At 39.6% G+C, this 24,497-nt stretch overlaps 1 protein-coding gene across 2 annotated transcripts in view; it reads right to left on the bottom strand.

Annotated features, from left to right (window-relative positions):
* KDM4C (lysine demethylase 4C) overlaps positions 1-24,497 on the bottom strand; it is a 412,581-nt gene that overhangs the window by 67,224 nt on the left and 320,860 nt on the right. For both annotated transcript variants that reach the window (XM_067744341.1, XM_067744340.1), the window contains exon 18: positions 20,775-20,960. In XM_067744341.1, coding sequence (XP_067600442.1) covers positions 20,775-20,960 — 186 coding nt within the window. The remainder of the gene's footprint in view (positions 1-20,774; positions 20,961-24,497) is intronic.

Here is a 24,497-nt window from a genome sequence, read left to right as displayed (position 1 = left end):
CAAGCATATCCCATAACTGATTATACATCCTCAATAATATTTCCTGTCAGAAAAGCCTAAGAACCTACTGATGTCAAGAATGTCATTTCTGATCAGAGAAGACGGACATTATGCAAGGGGCTCCATCAGATTATAGAAGTGGCTACAGTTTTCTAAGATTAGTGCACAGGCTAAGGCTGGTGAAAGTCACATTTTTTTTAACAGGCACTAAGCAGAAATCAACAGTGGTTTAAGAAAAAACACGACTTAAAGAAAAGCTAGAACCAGTTCAAAATTCTGGGGATGTGGAAAAAAAAAATGTTAACTAAGAAAATGTTACAGACATTTCGCAAAAGCATCAGAGTCACTGGTACACATAACACAGATATGTTACCAACACATGTCCATACACGTGAGTTAATTAGACTCTCCCAATAACTCTGTGAAGCAGTTGTTATTTTCATTAAACAGATGAAGTCACTGAGGTACAAGGTCAAGTGACTTTTCCAAGATCTCAGAGCTGGTGAGAGGCTGAAGTGGGGCCCAGAAGCAGATGCTCTCCCACCACAAGTGCCTTGGTATCATCAACCAGGAGAACACACGTGGAAAGAAATCAGAGGAGAACTAAAACTAACCAGGAAGTGAGACTAATGGAATTCAAGCAGTTCCCAGACAAGTTACATTTCTTTCTTTTCTAACTGACTTACTGAGTTAGAACCTCCTCTGTTCTACATACGTTTTGAGGCACTTCATTTAATCTCCCCAGTACAATCACAGAGTTGAATTAGCAACTTGGATTTGGAGCCTATCTGAAGATGAAAAGTGCAGAATGTATAATTGCATATGCTCTCAGTTCTCCTATGTGTACACACATGACACGCATACACACTGCAGTAAATTGCAAAAATGCTCACATACCTTCACACCTTCCTCTTTCCACATTCGTGAAAATGTGAGTTTGCAGCTCCTCCCCTCTAGAGCTGGAGTCTATTTCCCCAACCCTCAAATCTGAGCTAGGCTTGTGGCTTAGCCTGCTTTGCAAATGCAAAGCCTCTTGCACACTTCCGCTGTCTCCCTAGGGACCCCAGATTCTGTCATGTGAACAAATTCAAGTTATCCTGCTGGCAGGTTAGAGACCATATTGACCAAAGCTGAGGCCCTACACATATAAGAGAACCCAGCCAAAAGAAGGCAAGCTGTTCTGCAGCTCACCACAGACAGATGAGGCAACCAGCCTGAAACAGAAGAAGCACCCAACTGAGCCCAGCCTTAACTTCTGACCTACAGAATCAGCAGCTAAAGAGTTGTCATTGTTTTAAGCCACTAAGTTTTGGGGTGGTTTGTCACATACACAACTTAGAAAAAAGAATACGGTGACCCTTGAAAAATGCAAGAGTTAGGAGCGTCAACCACCCCCCGGCCTTGCACAGTTAAAAACCCACATATAACTTTACAGTCGGCACTCCATATCCATGGATTCAATCAATCAAGGATTGTATAGAATTCAGTATATATTTATGGGAAAAAAATCCACATATAGGTGGACCCACACAGTTTAAATCCATGTTGTTCAAGGGTTAAATGTACTAAGAAAATAATATACTAAACTGTTAGCTATATACAATGCTAGGTAATGAAATTTTGTCTATTTGATTCTTTATGTACTTCTGTGTACCTTCCATTATACACAGTTGACCCTTGAACACAGGGGTTAGGGGCACCTTGATCCCCTTCACAGTGAAAATATCTGCATAGCACTATCTCTGCCTCAAAAACAAAAGAACTAGTACATGACTTAACCAAGGGCAGGAAGCTGAAACAGTTTGAATGCAATCAGGACTCTTTTGATGCCACATACTGTGAACTCTAATCAAACACAAATTTTCTCCACACTTAGTTAATTTAAAGATCTAAAAAATGAAAATACAGGTACTATATTTTTTGAAAAAAATCCACGCATAAGTGGACCTGTGCAGTTCAAAGCCATGGTGTTCAAGAGTCAACTGTATTTCTCTAATTATTATCACCACAGCCTTCTGACCATCTGAACCAAGACTAAGGGAGCCAGGAAGCCCATATGCACATGTGCCCAGAAGACCATTGAGAACGGAATGTTTGCTGCCATAGACCCCCTTGGTTAACTTGTGAGCCTGTGGATCCCTACTCAGAATAATGTTTTTAAATCCATAAAATAAAACAAGATTATCCTCCGCCCCCCAAAAAATTATATTGAAAAAACCAAATTTGTGGTATAATAGCTATACTTCTTTAATAATGTACTAAATATTAATACCTAGTGGCAGGTCAAACAACTATTAATATCTTAATTTCAAAGTTACAATGGGAATCCAGCAGCCTGTGGAACAAAAACCACATTCACAGAAAGATAGACAAGATGAAAAGGCACAGGGTTATGTACCAGATGAAGGAACAAGATAAAACCCCAGAAAAACAACTAAATGAAGTGGAGATAGGCAACCTTCCAGAAAAAAAATTCAGAATAATGATAGTGAAGATGATCCAGGACCTCGGAAAAAGAATGGAGGCAAAGATTGAGAAGATGCAAGAAATGTTTAACAGAGACCTAGAAGAATTAAAGAACAAACAAAGATGAACAAAACAATAACTGAAATGGAAACTACACTAGAAGGAATCAATAGCAGAATAACTGAGGCAGAAGAACGGACAAGTGAACTGGAAGACAGAATGGTGGAACTCACTGCTGTGGAACAGAATAAAGAAAAAAGAAGGAAAAGAAATGAAGACAGCCTAAGAGTCCTCTGGGACAACATTAAACACAATAACATTCGCACTATAGGGGTCGCAGAAGGAGAAGAGAGAGAGAAAGGACCCGAGAAAATATTTGAAGAGATTATAGTCAAAAACTTCCCTAACATGGGAAAGGAAATAGCCACCGAAGTCCAGGAAGCACAGAGAGTCCCACAGAGGATAAACCCAAGGAGAAACATGCAGAGACACACAGTAATCAAATTGGCAAAAATCAAAGGCAAAGAAAAATTACTGAAAGCAGCAAGGGAACAAGGACAAATAACATACAAGGGCACTCCCATAAGGTTTACAGCTGATTTCTCAGCAGAATCTCTACAAGCCAGAAGGGAGTGGCATGATATACTTAAAGTGATGGAAGAACCTACAACCAAGATTACTCTACCTGGCAAGGATCTCATTCAGATTCGATGGAGAAATCAAAAGCTTTACAGACAAACAAAAGCTAAGAGAATTCAGCACTACCAAACCAGCTCTACAACAAATGCTAAAGGAACTTCTCTAAGTGGGAAACACAAAAGAACAAAAGGACCTGCAAAAACAAACCCAAAACAATTAAGAAAATGGTCATAGGAACATACATATCGATAATTACCTTAAACATGAACGGAATAAATGCTCCAGCCAAAAGACACAGGCTTGCTGAATGCATACAAAAACAAGACCCATATATATGCTGTCTACAAGAGACCCACTTCAGACCAAGGGACATACACAGACTGAAAGTGAGGGGATGGAAAAAGATATTCCATGCAAATGGAAATCCAAAGAAAGCTGGAGTAGCAATACTCATATCAGATAAAATAAACTTTAAAGAATGTTACAAGGGACAAGGAAGGACACTACATAATGATCAAGGGATCAATCAAAGAAGAAGATATAATAATTATAAATATATATGCACCCAACACAGAAGCACCTCAATACATAAGGCAACTGCTAACAGCTATAAAAGAGGACATCAACAGTAACAAAATAATAGTGGGGGACTTTAACACCTCACTTACACCAATGGACAGATCATCCAAAGTGAAAATAAGGAAAGAGAAGCTTTAAATGATACAATTGACCAGATAGATTTAATTGATAGTTATAGAATATTCCATCCAAAAACAGAAGATTACACTTTCTTCTCAAGTGCACATTAAACATTCTCCAGGATAGATCACATCTTGGGTCACAAATCAAGCCTCAGTAAATTTAAGAAAATTGAAATCATATCAAGCATCTTTTCTGACCACAACGCTATGAGATTAGAAATGAATTACAGGGAAAAAAGCATACAAAACACAAACACATGGAGGCTAAACTATACGTTACTAAATAACCAAGAGATCACAGAAGAAATCAAAGAGGAAATCAAAAAATACCTAGAGACAAATGACAATGAAAACTTGATGATCCAAAACCTATGGGATGTAGCAAAAGCAGTTCTCAGAGGGAAGTTTATAGCTATATAAGCCTACCTCAAGAAACATCTCAAATAAACAATCTAACCTTACACCTCAAGGAACTAGAGAAAGAAGAACAAACAAAACCCAAACTTAGTAGAAGGAAAGAAATCATAAAGATCAGAGCAGAAATAAATGAAATAGAAACAAAGAAAACAATAGCAAAGATCAATAAAACTAAAAGCTGATTCTTTGAAAAGATAAAGAACATTGATAAACCATTAGCCAGACTCATCAAGAAAAAGAGGGAGAGAACTCAAATCAATAAAATTAGAAATCAAAGAGGAGAAGTTACAACAGACACCACAGAAATACAAAGCACCCTAAGAAACTACTACAAGCAACTGTATGCCAATAAAATGGACAACCTGGAAGAAATGGACAAATTCTTAGAAAGATATAACCTTCCAAGACTGAACGAGGAAGAAATAGAAAATATGAACAGACCAATCACAAGTAATGAAATTGAAACTGGGATTAAAAATCTTCCATCAAACAAAAGTCCAGGAACAGATGGCACACAGGTGAATTCTATCAAACATTTAGAGACGAGCTAACACCCATCCTTCTCAAACTCTTCCAAAAAATTGTGGAGAAGGAACACTGCCAAACACATTCTATGAGGCCACCATCACCCTGATACCAAAACCAGACAAAGATACTACAAAAAAAGAAAATTACAGAGCAATATCACTGATGAATATAGATGCAAAAATCCTCAACAAAATACTAGCAAACAGAATCCAACAGAACATGAAAAGGACCATACACCATGATCAAGTGGGATTTACCCCAGGGATGCAAGGATTCTTCAATATATGCAAATCAATGTATATACCATATTAACAAATTGAAGAAGAAAAACCATATGATCATCTCAATAGATGCAGAAAAAGCTTTTGACAAAATTCAACACCCATTTATAACAAAAACTCTCCAGAAAGCGGGCATAGAGGGAACCCACCTCAACATAATAAAGGCCATATATGACAAACCCACAGCAAACATCATTCTCAATGGTGAAAAACTGAAAACATTTCCTCTAAGATCAGGAACAAGACAAGGATGTCCACTCTCACCACTATTATTCCACATAGTTTTGGAAGTCCTACCCATGGCGATCAGAGAAGAAAAATAAATAAGAGGAATATAAATTGGAAAAGAAGAAGTAAAACTGTCACTGTTTGCAGATGACATGATACTATAAATAGAGAATCCTAAAGATGCCACCAGAAAACTACTAGAGCTAATCAATGAATTTGGTAAAGTAGCAGGATACAAAATTAACGCACAGAAATCTCTGGCATTCCTATATACTAATGATGAAAAATCTGAAAGAGAAATTAAGGAAACACTCCCATTTACCACTGCAACAAAAAGAATAAAATACCTAGGAATAAACCTACCTAGGGAGACAAAAGACCTGTATGCAGAAAACTATAAGACACTGATGAAAGAAATTAAAGATGATACAAACAGATGGAGAGATGTACCATGTTTTTGGATTGGAAGAATCAATATTGTGAAAATGACTATACTACCCATAGCAATCTACAGATTCAATGCAATCCCTATCAAATTACCAATGGCAGTTTTTACGGAACTAGAACAAAAAATCTTAAAATTTGTATGGAGACACAAAAAACCCCGAACAGCCAAAGCAGTCTTGAGGGAAAAAACCAGAGGTGGAGGAATCAGACTTCCTGACTTCAGGCTATACTACAAAACTACAGTAATCAAGACAGTATGGTACTGCCACAAACACAGAAATATAGATCAATGGAAGAAGATAAAAGCCCAGAGATAAACCCATGCACCTATAGTCAACTAATCTATGACAAAGGAGGCAAGGATATACAATGGAGAAAAGACAGTCTCTCAATAAGTGGTGCTGGGAAAACTGGACAGCTACATGTAAAAGAATGAAATTAGAACACTCCCTAACACAATACACAAACATAAACTCAAAATGGATTAGGGACCTAAATGTAAGACCGGACGCTATAAAACTCTTAGAGGAAAACATAGAAAGAACACTCTTTGAAATAAATCACAGCAGGATCTTTTTAGATCCACCTCCTAGACTAATGGAAATAAAAACAAAAATAAACAAATGGGACCTAATGAAACTTAAAAGCTTTTGCACCACAAAGGAACCATAAACAAGACGAAAAGACAGCCCTCAGAATGGGAGAAAACATTTGCAAACGAATCAACAGACAAAGGATTAATCTCCAAAATATATAAACAGCTCATGCAGCTCAATATTAAAAAACAACCCAATCCAAAAACGGGCAGAAGACCTAAATAGACATTTCTCCAAAGAAGACATACAGATGGCCAAGAAGCACATGAAAAGCTGCTCAACATCACTAATTATTAGAGAAATGCAAATCAAAACTACAATGAGGTTATCACCTCACACCAGTTAGAATGGGCATCATCAGAAAATCTACAAACAACAAATGCTTGAGAGGGTGTGCAGAAAAGGAAACCCTCTTGCACTGTTGGTGTTGGGAATGTAAATTGATATAGCCACTATGGAGAACAGTAGGGAGGTTCCTTAAAAAACTAAAAATAGAATTACCATATGATCCAGCAATGCCACTGCTGGGCATATACCCAGAGAAAACCATAATTCAGAAAGACACATGCACCCCAGTGTTTATTGCAGCCCTATTTACAATAGCCAGGTCATGGAAGCAACCTAAATGCCCATCGAGTGATGAATGGATAAAGAAGTTGTGGTACATATATACAATGGAATATTACTCAGCCATAAAAATGAATGAAATTGGGTCACTTGTTGAGACGTGGATGGATCTAGAGACTGTCATACAGAGTGAAGTAAGTCAGAAAGAGAAAAACAAATATCGTATATTAACGCATATATGTGGAACCTAGAAAAATGGTACAGATGAACCGGTTTGCAGGGCAGAAATTGAGATACAGATGTATAGAACAAACGTATGGACACCAAGGGGGGAAAGCAGCAGGGGGTGAAGTTGGTGGTGTGATGAACTGGGAGATTGGGATTGACATGTACACACTGACGTGTATAAAATGGATGACTAATAAGAACCTGTTGTATAAAAATATAATAATAATAGATAACTTATAAGAACCGGCTGTATAAAAAAAAAGTTACAATGGGCATAGTAATATTTTGAGATCTCTCTTACAATGGTAATGTGATTTCTATTGTGGACAGAGTCACAGGAACTGCTAATGCCACCTTTGCTTATGCTCAAAACTGACAGAACTGTTAAATTCTAGCTGGAATTTAGAAAGAAAATTGCTATATTTTCCCTCATGCTCTAACAGACAAATTTTTCTTGACACTAAATTGTTAAAAAGATTTTATCACCAGGAACATTTAAAGGAACAGCACTCAGCCTTGTAAGAACAGTCTTTGTAAAAATCACAACAATGTTATTTATGTCTGGTGCTTGTACATACTGTCAATAAATGGACATAGTAATGAAATGAAACTCAATGAAGGCACCTCTGTGAAGGGTGAAGTTATAGAGGCTAAAGTGGGTAATTCTGGGGTGACGTAAACTGAAACAGGAATCTAACTTAAGCACTGAGATTGGAATATGTACTGCATCCTCAAATATCATTTCTGCCCAGTGACTTTCTGACAGAGAACAGAGAGGAGTTTAGTTCAAACTTGACCTCTAAAGTGAGGGCTCAGAGAGGAGTTCTGTCTGGTAGAGGAAGGAATATTTCTATGCTCTGCAAGATGTATCGGACGTGTGAAGGCTGATGTGCATTCATACCCTGAAGGAGAATCACCCACCATCTGATGAGATGAGTCATGGGTAGAGATGTCATCTTAGGAAAATCCCTGAGTGGATTCTCCATCTGTAATAATGATGTTAATAAAGGGTGCAAATCCAAATACGATAGTATAGGTAGAGGCTCACAGGTACATCCATCATTCATTCAGCAAGGCTGGAGAGTTGAAGGAAAAAGCTAAGCAACTTATCCAGTGAACAGGCCAAAAAGCACATTTCCATGTATATCCAATAACCCTTTTGCCTTCTCAACTTTATTATTTCTCCGTAATTTCTATGAATTAATAAACTGAGATATTATTGTATTTTTTTCAAGGTATCCATTTTATTAAAAAATCCTAGAGGTATTAGAGTGAATAAATTAATACAAACTATTATTCTTTTACCAAACTTATGCAGCAAAAATCACTCATCTAAATTTGCCTTGTAATAATGAAAGCTTTCTTTATAAAATTACGAGAGCTAGGTAAAAATGTTTTACCCAGAAAAACCTAAACCCCTGGGGCTTCATGAAGAAACAATTGCTCTTAGAGCACAAATGCACATGCAGGCTCATAAAAATGTCACAAGTATTTAATTTTCGACATGTCTGTTCACGTGTACTTGATTTCTTGTGGGTTTTTAAGTACAAACATATAATACAGTGGGAAATGGTGGTAAGCAGTTTCCCAGCAGATTTAAGGTCTTTTTCAATGTAACGCCTACAGAAGTATAACTAACAGGCTGCAGAAGATACTGAGAAGAAAAAAAATGAATTCTGTTCCATGTGAGTTATTAGCTCACGTCAGAGGTGGTTGGTCTTATTCAGGAGCTAAGTGAAGGGGACTGGGATGGGAGAAGCATCTTCAGATGCTTCACTGTGTTAATGTAGGCAACTCTCAACAGGTAGGCACCACCTGCTTTCTATTTTGAATAGTTTTCAGCAAACAAACTTCATAAAGAGCAGACAGGAAAAACCTGATGTGAGCTCCTGCTAACTCATTTCCAATCTCATTACTTGTAAGAGAACATATGAGTCCCTGGATGCCTGGCACTAGAAGCTCTGCTTTGGGCTTTTATATTTCAGATGCTCTTCAGGCCTCTTGGGTAGTAACAGTAAAATGGGGGCGGGGACCCTATAGATTCAACAAAATCTCAATCATTCACACCAGTTGTGTGTGTGTTTAGAAATCAACAAGCCGATTTTTTAATTTATGTAAAAATGCAAAGAACCTAAAATATACAAACAATGCTGGAATGAATTACAATTTAGGGGAAATGACGAGGAAAAGCGTTCATTCATTCATTTATAAGGTAATGCAATTTTAAAAAATTACCTCAGATGGGACATTTTCAACAGAGAGAAGCAAGGGACATGGGGCAGTACTATATGGTATTCCTACCCATAAGGATTTTTGAATCTCAATTACAGCAGGTGAATGGGTTAAAAATAGCTAAAATAGATGCAAAGATTTTCTTAACAAGGTGGCCCAAAGCAAAACAGACTAATTAAAGGACTTAACAGTTTTTCTGTGTCACCAAGAAGGAAGCCCAGGTAAATAATAAAACCATGTAAACTAATTCAAGGCATGGTCTCAAACTGGAAAAGTGAAGCCAAATCAGCACCATCTAAATGACACACCATGTGCTCTGACTTTGAAGAAAGGGAGGTTCTGTAACTTTAATGCCTACTGAACCTCTCTGAAGTTCCTTTTCATCATCTGTAAAATGGATACAATTAGAACACCTGCAACAGAGGGTTACTAAGTGGACCAAATGAGACAATGTACTATTGGGTTGGCCAAAATGTTCCTTCGGTTTTTAAGTAAAAATAAAAGACACATTTTTTCATTTTCACCAAGAACTTTATTGAACAATGTATTCACCATTTTGTTCCACTATCTTCCACCATTTTTCAGGCAGCTTCATAATTCCACCTTCCCAACACTTTTTATCTTTTTGAGCAAATAACTGTTCCAGGCACCTTTTACAGTCTTCCAGGGAACTGAAATTTTTTCCATTAAGAGAATTTTGTGAAGACTGAAATAAATGGAAATCCGAAGGTGCAAAGTCTGGTGAATACGGCAGACGAATCAGAACTTCCCAGCCAAGCTGTAATAGTTTTTGCCTGGTCATCAAAGAAACATGCAGGCTTGCACTATTCTGATGAAAGATTATGCGTTTTCTGTTGACTAATTCTGGATGCTTTTCGTGGAGTGCTGCTTTCAGCTGGTCTAATTGGGAGCAGTACTTGTTGTAATTAATCGTTTGGTTTTCGGGAATGAGCTCATAATAGAGGACTCCCTTCCAATCCCACCATATACACAACATCACCTTCTCTGGATAAAGACAGGCCTTTGGTGTAGTTGGTGGTGGTTCAATTCACTTGCCCCACGATCTCTTCCATTCCACATTATTGTACAGTATCCAGTTTTGATCACCCGTCACAATTTGTTTTAAAAACAGAATGTTTTTGTTACGTTTAAGTAGAGAATCACAGGCGGAAATAGTCAAGAAGGTTCTTTTGCTTAACTTATGTGGAACCCAAACATCAAAGCAATGAACAGAACCAAGCTGGTGCAAATGATTTTCAATGCTTGAGTTGGATATTTTGAGTATGTTGGCTATCTCCCGCGTAGTATAACGTTGATTGTTCTCAATTAATGCCTTGATTTGATCACTATCAACTTCAACTGGTCTACCCAACCGTGGAGCATCACCCAGTGAGAAATCTCCAGCACGAAACCTCTCAAACCACTTCTGACACGTTTGATCAGTCACAGAACCTTCTCCATAGACTGCACAAATCTTTTTTTGCATTTCAGTTGCGTTTTTACCTTTCGTGAAATAATAAAGCATAATATGCCAAAAATGTTGCTTTTTTCCTTCCATCTTCAATATTAAAATGGCTGCACAAAAATTCACCAATTTTGATAAGTTTTTTTTTAATGTACGCTGATACGATAGCTGTCACAATACAATCTAACAAAATTGTTTCAAATGAAGTTAAAGACAACTAAGTGCTACTAGAGGCATCTTAAGGAAAAAACTGAACGAACATTTTTTGGCCAACCCAATACTTATGAAAGCATTCAATAAACTTTAAAAGGCACTAAACCAATATTAGCTATTATTAATTTTACTTACCTCATCTACCTTGATATGCTGCTCTCAACAAAAGGGGGAAGTCACCCTGAACAGGAGAGAAAATCAGGGTGGGACAGGCAATTCTGATTCTACAAAGGCACACTACTTACATGAGCATCAGAGAGAAAGAGGGGAGGGAGAGGTAGAGAGAGACAGAGAGATAGAGATTGAGAATGAACAAGTGCAAGCTTCCTAAGCTTCGTTTGAAATTTCAGGAGAAACAGCCATAGGAGCAGTGGCAGAGAAGTCAACGAAAAGCTTTCCACTGCCCATCACAACAACAGCAGAACAGTGCAGATTCTGCCTCACTGGCTCACCAATGTTAATCAAAGAGGACAAATCCACAGTCTTTAACGTCCACTATTAAGCAAGCAAGCCTAATAGCCATCTGTCAGTCTATCAAGTGTTAATTAAATGCATCTATGTGCCCAGAACTGTGCTTGAAAGACAGCTGTGTGGGGTTCCAGTGGAGGCAGGAAGGGCAGGGGAAGGACTGAGCGGCTCTGGAGCAGCCCCTCCTTTCCAGCCCCGTGCCTTGTAGCCCTCCTTTTAATCTCTCTGGGCTCTGCAGCCTTGACAAAAGCTACTTCTTTGCATCTATTAAGGATGCTCTTCTTTTCTCAACATACATGATAAAGATACATGACAACACACTTTAAGGTATAGTTAAAAGTTGTTTAATATATAAGGGTTTGCAAATTTTTAATTTTCTTCTAATTCCTGAGAAATATATGAGAAAAGGGGGACAAAATTAACTAAAAGGTCTACCTAATTCTCAAGGAAAGACAAACGAAATGGAAAATAATCCATGAGCGTATCCGATGCCCACAAAGAAGAGGGTTTTCACTTCTCCCTCCCTCCTGCCCCAAGAAAAAGCTTCTGAGTGACAGGTCAGCCCAGTAATGGCTGAAAGAAAAATTAAAAGAATGTTTCATTGAAAGATGTAGAAACCGGAATTTCTTATGTTCCTTCAGATACTACTCTATAATTTCACTGACCCACTATACCCAGTGTGGGACAAGAAGACAGGGAGGATGCATGAAACCTCACGGTGAAAACAAGCCAACTTCAGATAAGGAATGGTCAAGAAACCATCCCTTTTATACCCAGAAAGAAGTATTTATTTACACGTGAGAAATGTGTCAGAGCCCAAGATGGCTACCAACACTCTGTGGAAAGGGGGGAAGTAGCCCCAGGCTGCCTGGCTTCCTGCCAAGAGACCTCAAGAGGCCTTTCTAGTTAATTCAGAGTTTTATATATCATGTTTGCTGAAAGTGGACACAGAACATAGACCTGGACTTTTAGATAGAAACCTTGGAACTTACCTCATTTAAGTGTCTTTTCTATTGCTTGCAGTTAATAGTCTCATAAAATTATACTCTCATTACATTTTGTCAGTATCTATGGATTTCATTACGACCATGGCACCTAATTACTGTTTTTTAAATGAAGGAATTGAATATCTGCCTCTTATGCTTTACAAGATGTTGGAAAGTCAAATACCCTTTGCTGTTGAGGCACGTTCCATTTATATTTCTCTACTGTATCCATGGTGCTTGACTGTAATACCAATGTTAAAATACGGGATTTAGTATCACTACTTAATTTTCGTAACAAGCTATCAGACAATAATGCAAGCCTTAATTACTTTTTTTAAAAAGGTGTATAAATTTCTGAAAAGCTTAAAATTTCCTGGGAACTGAGAAATATTAATTCTGTGAAAAACTGAGCAAGTGTTTCATATAGAAACACATCTTACCTATGCTAAAAAACGTAGCCACGTAAGTGGTTGTTAGAGTGGAAGACTTGATTTTCCTCAGTACATGTGGTCCTTGAAGTTGCCAAGTATCAACCGTCCCATGTAAACATTCCTTCCTGCAGTTGGCCCCTCTGCGGTAGGTCTGCTGACTGGTCCCTGGTTCCATGATGCACTTCGGGGCAGAGAGTGGGGATAACAGGGCCAAGCAGGAAGTACAACACTGACAAGTTTCTCCTGGGGCTTCTGATGAGTCTGCTTTAGTGATTAAAAACCAAACACCTGTACCAAGATGCAGATTTTTTCCATGAAATTTTCTTGTTTAAATTGGGATCAATTTGCAGTTTTACAAAGGCTGAAAAAAGTTCAGGCAAAATTCTCCTTCCTATAAAGCTACCTTATTCTGCATTTTGAGAGAGAGGAAGACAGCCAAGGCTGTCGAACAAGAGAGCTCCTGGAAATCAAGGCTCCAAAGAGGGTGATTGCTAACACTCACATCAAAAACACTTAAGGCCTCAGTAGCCAACATGGCTTCAGAGTTATTTCAGGGGCTCTTCAGGCCCTTAGGAGCAAGCGCTGTCTATTTGCAAAATAAACAAGGCGTCCCACACAGCCTATGTCCTAACATTTTTCAAATGCATTTGGATGTTTCCGGGAAGCATTTGAAATAATGTTTTTTTACCCAACCAGATTAAAGGATAAAGGCTAAGAAATCAGGGTCTGGAGAAATGCTGTACTTAAAGGCAGAGATATTGTTCTGAGCCCCTGGAAACCCACTCTGCTTTCTGCCCCCAGATGAGGATGTGTCTTTGCTGACCAGAAGTCTGATTCCAGAGCCAGTTGCTTGCAAATTTTTCCTTAAACGGAAAGACCCAGACTGTTAACAGTACATTCTTCCAGAATGGGAATGTAAACCCTTCATATAGAGCAACTATTGACATATGCTAGCAAAATACAGTTTTGATTCAGACCCAGCAGCAGCCAACCCCATGCAGATACTGCCACAACTGGGTAGCCCACTAGGGAACAGTGTGCAGGAGAGGTGGCATACCAAGGCATTTGGCCTTTCTCTGCCTGCATGGTCTCCCCATTCTCATTAGTTTCTGTATCCTTGACTGAATTAAAATTGGAATCTGCAATGGAGGCATCTGTTATCTCTTCCCACAAGTTCAAAAATTCCTTGAAACACTTTAATTAGCATCAGAAAGGGGTCTGGAATCTCTGCAGTTGGTGTCCGAGCTGGGACTGGCACAAAGACCCTTACCAAGTGGCCAGACTTTGAAAAGGAGCTGGAAAATGAGGAGGGACAGAAGGGTAATCTAAAGATGGCTCAACGGAGACAAAAGAGCCTCTGGCCTAGGACCATGAGGTCACTGCAGGGAGCTTGTGGGGAGAGCGTCAGTGTCAGTAGAACTTTTCCTCTATGCCCCACAGCCAGGCCCAGCAGAAGGTAGGATGGCCCTCAGAGAGATTCCCTGGGTCTCTCTAACTACACTAGCTATGAAGGCAATAACAATGGGACTCCAGGGACCGAGGATGTGCTACAGATTCTCTGAAGCCCTTGTTCTACTGACTGGAAGCCTGGGGGAGAAAAGCTCCATGATCATTGGCCTCGCCCTTCCCCTGGAAATGTCTATAGAAGGAGGAGCAGGAAATTCAAATGAGGGTTATTAATAGAGTACAGAAGTCTGAAGTGGGATGTATTTAATTTTCTTGATATAATTAAGAAAAACACTGTCTTCACTGGTTCTACCTGACAGAGTGAACAAGGGAAAAATGGGCTCCAATTGTAAATATTCTAAAATGTCTGTGTTAAATATTTCTCCTCCCAGGCAAATCTGGCCTTAACTTTCTTTTTTTTTTTTTTGCGGTACGCGGGCCTCTCAATGTTGTGGCCTCTCCCTTTGCGGAGCACAGGCTCCAGATGCGCAGGCTCAATGGCCACGGCTCACAGGCCCAGCTGCTCCGCGGCATGTGGGATCTTCCCGGACCGGGACACGAATCCGTGTCCCCTACATCGGCAGGTGGACTCTCAACCACTGCACCACCAGGGAAGCCCTGGCCTTAACTTTCTGTCATCTAGGATACATGGATTGAGATCTCAACAAAACACTCCTACTGATAAAAGTGTAAGGGATTTCTTTTTTCAAATGTATGTATGATTTAGAAAGATTGATCAGATTCATCCTTGAATCACCGTATTGTTTGTTTGTTTGTTTGAACCCTTGCTAAGAACTTTTTACTCCAGACATTTGCTTTGGTCAGAATTCTCTCTGCTTTTCAATAACAGTACAAATTCAGAAGGGCATTTCAAAAATAATTTACACACAAGAAACAAATCATATACAAATACCAGATTATTATGCGCAAGTCTAAGAAGAGCTTGTTATCTGGTCATAGCAAACTTTACTGACTGAACAGAAAGGGAGTTAGCAATATCCAAATTGTTATAGGAAAAACAACAACCACCAAACACTGTCAGTTAAACACAAAGACACGCAGATCTGGGGGGCAGGAAGAGGACTGTGGAAATGGCACCATTCAGATCATTGCTAGATGAGTGTTAGCTAAATCCTGGTTCTCTTTCTTAAAAGCAGGGAAGAGAAACTAGAAGGGGACAGAGTCAAGCCATGGAATGGAGCTCCAAACGAAAGGAGGGAAAAGAAAAGAAAAAACACTGATGGATTCAAACTACAGTTTGAATCAAGAGACAACTGGATAACTGAGAACTGATCACAAGTGAGAGTTTAGTTTGCTTTCAGTGTGGCATTCCGATGCCAGCGAGTTTGCCTGGCTCCGACAGGGTCAACACGTCAACTCAAACTCTCAGCAAACTCAAACTCTATCTGTTTAGAACCAGCACAAATGTTACCTCCTCTGTGAATTCTACCTGGCTGCCCCCGATAGAATTAGTGACCTCCTTCCAAGCACTCCCAAAACATTTTATTCATATCTTTATTTAGCCTACCTTATTATGGAATAGAGCATGGCAGCTAAGAGCCTGGTTCTGTGTCACAGTGCCTGGTTTTGAAACCACATGGTCCAAGTGTGACAGAAGCACCATGAAGAAAATTACAGTCAACTGGTACCTGTTGGATCTCTAAAAGGCTAGAACCCATAATGCTCAAAATGGTCAGTGGGGATTTATAGTGGGAATGAGTATTTGGGGTCTCTCCCTATCAATCCATAATCAACCTGAAACACTGCAGACCCTTTTTATAATTAATGAATTCATAGAAAAGTGTTACTGATTTCTTAATGGTTTTTTTTTTTTTTTGGTCACTTGGTGTTTTCTCAATAACTGATACTGAAAGTACAATACACTATATAATATTCTAGGGTTTAGAATTTAGGGGCCTTGATCGTCCATTGCTCCACATGCTGGCAAGGTGATAGTTGTTTCTGCACACCAAGGAAAGGTTTTATTGTTAGTGATGACAGGTATCCTCACCCCATTACCACCCAAAGGTTAGTTATGTAAGCATAGATTAACCAGAAGAGCTGCCTTGCTATAAGCCCTTCACCAGATCCTGGGCAATGAGGGTGTCCCTCCTGTCCTGAGCCACGCATAGTGCCAGCAGGGAAGGAGTTGTGCTAAAGCTTGTCTGGGCAGCTGGCCTGAAGACACAGGTGGGGAAAGAAGTCAGTAAGTGCTGAGCAAGAACTCAAGTTCTATTACAAAGATGAGTGCTAGAATAGAACATGAAGGCAAGCTAAAGGGGCAGAATAACAAGAGAAACTTTCAGAGTGGGTGGGGGGAGGGGGGCATACAGAAGCCAACATGACCACTACTTTCCATTGCCCACACCAAGAACACTGCCTGGAAATAAGGTGCCCATGTAAAATATCTAACACACACACGACATAAAAGATGCTCAATAAACACTAGCTCTCTTCTGTCCACTAAGCTCATTCCCTAGCATTAGCGAGTTATTTCAACAAATTTATACCAAGCAGCTTCTATGGAAGGCTGAGTACTAGTTTAAAAGATAAAACACTGGTTAAATTAGTTAATATAATGATCTAGTTAAAATAATAGAAAAAAATTGAAGAAAAGGTACACAAAATAGCAGGAAAAAAATTAACCACTAAGATGTTTACTTCAAGTTCTTCCTCTTTTTTGAATAGGTGACTGTCTCCCTGCTAATAGCCACAACTTAGAAAATTATAAAGGAAGTAAATTTCTCAAATGTCTTTGATAGGAGAGAGTATTAAGATGAAAATGATGTACCTTGTATAAGATTCTATATTAGATAAGCCTTGTTCCTTACAGTGTATTAATGCATAAACTACAAGTGATTCTGGAGCTCCAACATTGCATATATGGAACAAACACTATAAATCTAATATGGAGCTTTATTGAAGTAATTTGCTTGAAAAAGAAATCTGTGCATTCCATCTTCCTCAGTTCTGTTGCCCTTCGTTATTCAGGCATCTCTTCCACTGGACACCTCTCTGGTTTACTCAGGTGTGAGGAGATGGCCCAGTTGTGGCTATACTTTGCAGGAAGTATATAATTTATGAGCAGCTCATTGTTTGCTCTGGAGAAGAAATGTTTTCAAGGCTCCCAGGTTCAAAACCATTTTACTATTTATTGTGTTCTCCGTCTTTTCCTTATAAACATCTGTGCAACATGCACGTAAGTGGGTTAGGAATACATCCAATGGAACCTTCAGAAATAGAGCCAGAAAAGAGGTCACAGTGGCTCATGGCAAAGGATGGTCAAGTACCACAACACCACACACCTAAACACATGTGCACACATACATGCACACACGAATAAAACCTCATATTTGAAAGAAAGTAAGGTGCCAGTCAAAAAATATGTGTGACAAAAACACTGAAAACTGCGAACTAAAATTTAGATTAACAAGGATTAGCTGAACACTTTCTGTAATATGCTCCTTTCTACTTTAAGAATTTGAAAGCTACCTATTCTTCCAAATGCTATCATTCTAATTACAGAGTATGATTACTGTCTACTGGAAAAGTGCATTATAATAAATCAGACAAAATTTTTATACCATTATCCAGAATGACTTTACACCCAAAGCTCAATAACACTGAATAAGCTAGTATATTTTAAATAATTTATGGCATTAAAGGAGTAGAATTTACTTTAAAATGGTCCTTTTGGATGCAAAAAAGCAAATAATGGAAGAAGCAAAAAAAAGGGAAACAAAAACTCTAAAGTAACTATAAATGGAATACTGAAGTAACTGTAGCTTTATACTTCATTTCACCTAAATTGTACAGGCATCCTCTACTCTCTAAAATGCCTGGGTTGGCTCGCCAAGTTAGCCTGAAATTTATCTCAGAGTTTTTTCCACTATGATTCAGTGATTACCCATTACTCCCAAACAATCAAGGCATGGTTAAGAACACAGACAAACTATACTTCCGACTCTTGGGAGTGTGTCTCCTGGCACTCACAGTTTACACAAAGAGAGATACCTGAGTGAAGTTCAATTTTTTTATGCTTGAAAAAGGAAAGGACACTTAACACAGTAAGGGTAATCACAATGCTCTTAGCCAAAGTTGCCAGATTCTATGAATTCCCTCTAGTTAGTTGTCAAACATTTTGGGGAGGAATCTATACTTGAAGTCTAATTAAAGAATAATGGATAAGTATTAGCTAACAGGAATGTATTTTAGAAATCCAGTGTTCATAATGCTTCCCCCTAGAGAGCTTTGCAAATGCAATTTACCATCACTAAAATGTTTTCCTCATAAGGAAAACCTGCCACATGTAATGTAAATTATATGATCTTTTCCCTACCCTTTACAAAGTATACCACGCTTAAAGTAATCTGTAGGGGAGAGCAGTTTCTAAATCACCTCAAAGTCAAATATTTTCCTTTTCATCATCATTTATGAAACACATTGGTAACATAGACCTGACTGAGCCACACATCAGAGTTAAGAGGAATGAGGTCCTGATTGAACACCTGGATCTCTTTAATAGCAACTTCAATATAATCATCAGTAACCACAGAGCTCTGGAATATTAAAAGGGGAATGTATGATCCCAAGCAAAGCTTTAGATGAACACCTCTAGCACCACTGGGGGTTTGGGGTTTGGAATTCAACAAATAGTAGAGCAGGGGCTGAAAAGACATTTACATTCCAGCACTTGTCGCTCATTAACTGAATCTATTTGGGCAAAAAACTGAACCTCTCTGAACTTGAGCTTCTTATCCTTGAAGCAGGGATAATATTACTCATGTGGCCCAGTTCATGTAGGATTGTAGCAGCAACAGCAGCAGAAGTAGCAAAACGAGAAAGCAGTAGTACAACTTTCATTTTCTGAGGGCTTACAGTGTCCGGTGGATTGAAAACCACATGGTAAGGTAGGCATGCCATTGTAGACAAGGAAGCTGAGACTCAGAGAGAAGAACTTGCACAAGACTGCACATGTGTTACTGGCAGAATCTAAGTGTGAACACCAACAACTCTGACTCCAGAGGCCATGACCCGGTTCACATCTCAAAATGTATTCACATGTGTCATCTAATGAGGTAATGCTAGTGACTTCACTGTAAATGGCAAAGCGCCACATAATGCAATGTGTTATTAGTGTAATTTTTTTAAGCTGCTAAAGTGTTTTCTGCTGAGTACATATACTATTCTTAGCAAGAGCCCATCAACTCAAGAAACTAAGGAAAAAGCACGAATGAATATGTAACTTGAGACCTAAAACAATGGAAAAGTATGGAAAATGACTTTAAAATAGATGTGACAGTTGGTGATGTCATTTTCTACATTTGCACATTCGCATGCATCCACACAGAGTTCCAACCCACAAACATCAAGCATCTCTCAAGACACCAATGGAAGTTGCCAGAATCATCAAAAAGCCGAGAGATCTGGTGTGTATGCGTCATGGCTCCCCAAGCCCATACCGACGACTTGGCAGGCTGCTCACAGGACGTGATTAGAGACATGGGACAAGCATGTTAGTCTGCAAATACTCTGTGGCCAAGCTTCCCAGGGATAACAAGGGGCAGCACGTTAGCAAAGCTGAGGGTCGATAGGATGCTTTAGAGTCCTCACTGGCAGCCAAAAACAACGATGGTGAACAAGAAAGCTAACCAAGGCATAGCAACTAACTCTGTATTGTCTTAATGATTCTAAGCCTTTGAAACAGAGGAAAGACTCCATTCACCAAGGACAGGTAAACTGAATTACAATTAAATTCACATGTTAGTTAGTTGCAAACGCTCTTTTCCCAGAAATAGGTTCAGTCCTGAGTGAAATGGAAAAGGCAGAAAACGCTGCCCTCTGAACTTCTCTTCTGCATTTCCGCTTTTCTGAGCTTGTCCGCACTCCTCCCAGGGCCTCTATGCTGCCCCTAACTTATCCCATCTCAGACAGCAAGTCCCCAAACATTTGTGATCACCCTCTCCCTCCCTTTACTGTGTTGCTGCTCTTTGTTTTCTCTAGAAGGGATTAAATAAACCCCTAAGGCCAGAGTGTACAGGTGTCTGGATTAAACACTGCAGGATCTCAGGAGATGCTTTCACATCAGTCTCTTCCCAGAAATGCTCTCCCCCTCATCCCAGAGATGTGCAGGACACAACCTGTACAAGCATACTCAGCAGCCCTGTAGACAAACCCCAAACCAGAACAGGCAGAACAGTTCGTTCACTCATTCAACTCAATAAATATTTATTGCATCTAGCATGTGCCAGACACTGATGGGTCTTGGGCAAATACTAGTAAATAATAATGTATAATACCTGCCCTCAAGAAACTCACAGTCTAGACACATTATCAATGAGTAACATTACAGAGTAGAACATGCTAGCCCTGGGAGGTGTGCAGGAAGGGATTCATATGCAGTCTTGGCATCGGTAAAGGGAGAGCAGGCCTTACCACATTTGGGTTGACTTTATGTCGAAAGCACGTGATGTTCACCACATACGGCCAATCGTCAGGCTCCATCAGCACCCCAGCAGCATGAGCACACGTGACATGGAATGAGGCTGGGCATCGGCCATAGGAACACTGGATGCAGGCTCCAGAGACCTTCTTAACCCGGTGCCTGCAGAACATGCATTTCTGGAGGGTTAAAACAAAGAAGAGCATCAATTCAAACTCGGTTAACTCAGCCAATTTCCACACTTCACAGCATAATAGCTATTAGAGAGTAAAAAAACTGATTACATCAACAAGGCCTGACCTCCAGGGCCCCTAATGGTGAGAGTGACTGTGACAATATAAGCTGCGTACCTTCAAGGAAACACACAGCTACAGCCGCATACTACCAGACACATGCTGAAATACTCCTTGTGGTAAGGAAAGCCAAGCCCTTTTGCACATGCTTCTCCAGGCAGAGAGCTGAGGAAGAGCCCCCCGGGTGCTCCTGTAAATCACCCATGAATGCTGAAGCTTCTTCTCTTTTACCTTCTGCATGCTAGGCCTTTCTGTACATCAAGAGATAGACTATGGGTTTGACAGACAGGCACATACTCTCCTAAGTTAGACGAGGTCTTCAGAAATACCCAAAGAGGGGCTTCCCTGGTGGCGCAGTGGTTGAGAGTCCGCCTGCCGATGCAGGGGACACGGGTTCATTCCCTGGTCCGGGAGGATCCCACGTGCTGCGGAGCGGCTGGGACCGTGAGCCATGGCCGCTGAGCCTGCACGTCTGGAGCCTGTACTCTGCAACCCGTGAGGCCACAACAGTGAGAGGCTCGCGTACCGCAAAAAAAAGAAAAAAAAAAAACCAAAAAAAAAAAACCCAAAGAGCACACAGCTGGGCTCACGTTTCCATTTACAAAGAAACGTAAAGTGTTAAATGGTCCAATGTGGAAACTGCAGGCTCAAGTGTTTAATAATCCAAATCTGAACCCTTCATGACTGAAACAAAAATATGCCTCCCAAAGTGAGGAAATGGAAAATCACCCCAAAGGGCATAATTCTGTTGAATATCTATAGCTGACTATGCCTGGGGAAGAAAGAATGGAAATAAAAACTGCAATAATAATTACCACAATATGAAAGTTAAATTGCATACAATTAGCCCTAAACATTATCAGTACATTTGTTATGAGAGATGGGAAAAAATCAAACAGCTTCACTAAATGCAAGATTTGTGAACTAATACTTGAAGGTTAGGAAAAAACAGTTGTAGAACAACACAGGGTCAGGTTCAGAAAGCAGAAGAAACAGAGTGATCAAAAAGCTCAACTTTTCATTCCTAAGGATAAAGTAAGTCTGCAATCTGATCAAATGATGATGCAAATATTCTTCTTTTATAGGTACATTTTCCTTCCTGGGACAAAAAAGGTACTTATACTCAATGCCTTTTGAGGACTGTAATGTTTTATCAACAGACCTGTAAGAATCAATGTGGACAAAACTTCTAACTCTTCTTTGCCCTCACATCTGATCAGCATCTTCAGTCTGCACCTTAATAGATTCTGCACCTTAATCTTACTCTGATCTCACCTACCCATCTATACGAACTTTCACCATCTCTGTCCATGTTGTCTTGCCCAGTGTAGTAGTGGCCTCCTAACCAGTCTCGCAGTCTTTTATTTCATGCCATTTTGATTCACCTTCCCATAGAACTGAAAAAAGACCCATTACAATACGAACAAAAGCATTATTTAACATCTTGATATCTCTTTGGCAATTCTTGGTATCAGTTTCAATACATTCCTGGTAATTCTTGGTTTACCAGTATCTTTTTGTCAATTCCAACCATTTGAAATATGATGACAGATATAATAGAAAGACCTCATATCAGGAACCCCAGGCATAATCAGATAATCTTTTAAGAGCCTAATCACACCACAAAGAGGTCAGTGTTTGAATAAGTTCAGATATTGACAGATGTATGAAAGGAGAAATTGTTTCCTATTTTACCAATTAAATAGGATTAAGAGTAAGAAAGAGTACTATGACTTAGCTAATTAATGAACTGGTAACTCCCAGCCTCTTCTACCATTAACTTCCTCAATAAACAGAAGTTCTCCAGAAAGAGGGAAGGAGACAGAGAGAATACATTTAAGCCTACTAATAACTCACTCCTTGGAATCTAGTAAGGGAAGTGCCTCCTTTCCCAGGAAGACCAGAGGTAGCCATTTCTAAGGATAAAACCAGTATCCTTAGAAAGTCAACCTGCAGACTATTGTAATGCAATGCTTTGGAAGATGTTTATTCACAGGGTTGAGAAGTTTGGCTTAAACATCTAATAGGTTCTTGCAGAGATGGAGAACTCCACAAAACTTAGTAGGGGAGCCATTCCGTATGCTGTATTACTGTCTACATAGTACTTCCAAACCCCAGTTTCACTTGCTTGCTACTAAACCAATAGTCCTCTACCCTGGCTAAAGCAACTATGGCAATTTAACACCTATACTGCTGGGCTGCGGAATTTAATTCAATAGGGCAAAGATTAGGACATATAAGCCACTTCCTAGAATGTTACAATAGAATTAAGTACTATGAAAAAAGTAGAAACAAAATGCTATACGAAACTAGAATGACCAGTGCAATCAGGTATGCTTGGGGGTAACATAGGGAAGAAGGCTTTAAAGAAATGTAATGAACTGACTGGATCAAGATGGTGGCCTCAGCCCCTGCTACAAATCCACCAGCCCCAAACCCTAAATAAATAGAGATAGGAAAAATAATGAAACCATAACAGCACTGACTAACAAAAAAGAGAGCACTTAATTTCAGGGAGGAGAGCCCCAGCAACAAACTATTAGTAGGTTTCTCTGAGGAGGCAGTTCTGGCAAGGGCAATGTCAAGAGTGGAAGCAAATAATTAAAAGACAAGGGACCCACTGTCAGGCCAGCCCCATGGCCCACCTGCCCCCACTCTTCATCAGCAGGTGAAGTAATCTGATCCGATCTGAATCCGAGTCCTGTGACCTGACCTATCATTTGCCAATAGGACAAGTGAATTCTCGTTTGGGCTAAGGAAAAAAATAGTGCACCCAAGATAAAATACAATCATATACTTTAAAAATCACAAACACTTGAAGGAAAACAATGCCATGAACAACAGATACTATAATTAATAAATAGAAGAATAGCTGGCCTAAGGAATCAGGTAAGGGGAAACAGAAGACGAGTTTAAAAGAGATGCAGCACGTGTTATGATAGAGATTCCCAAACAGATCCCATCAATTGAAAAACACAAACAGTAACAACCACCAGTTCTAAAATTAAAAATATTATTGCAAAGAAAAAAAAATTAAGATGTGCTGAATTCTGAAAAGGATCCCACTGAAGATCAAATTAGCAACTGGAAGATGGAGCCCAGAGATTGTACAGAACACAGAAGAAAAGATCAAAAAAGAAGGAAAATGGAACACAAATGCTAAGCAGTATTGAAAAGAGATCCAGATGTTCTATTATCTCTCTAAAAGGCATTCTAGGGCTTCCCTGGTGGCGCAGTGGTTGAGAGTCCGCCTGCCGATGCAGGGGACATGGGTTCGTGCCCTGGTCTGGGAAGATCCCACATGCCGCGGAGCGGTTGGGCCCGTGAGCCATGGCCGCTGAGCCTGCTCGTCTGGAGCCTGTGCTCCTAAATGGGAGAGGCAACGGCAGTGAGAGGCCCGTGTACTGAAAAAAAAAAAAAAAA

This window comes from Pseudorca crassidens, chromosome 7 (genome assembly GCF_039906515.1).
Source record: "Pseudorca crassidens isolate mPseCra1 chromosome 7, mPseCra1.hap1, whole genome shotgun sequence".
Classification (NCBI taxonomy): Eukaryota; Metazoa; Chordata; class Mammalia; order Artiodactyla; family Delphinidae; genus Pseudorca; species Pseudorca crassidens.
This window is presented reverse-complemented; position numbering and strand designations above follow the sequence as displayed.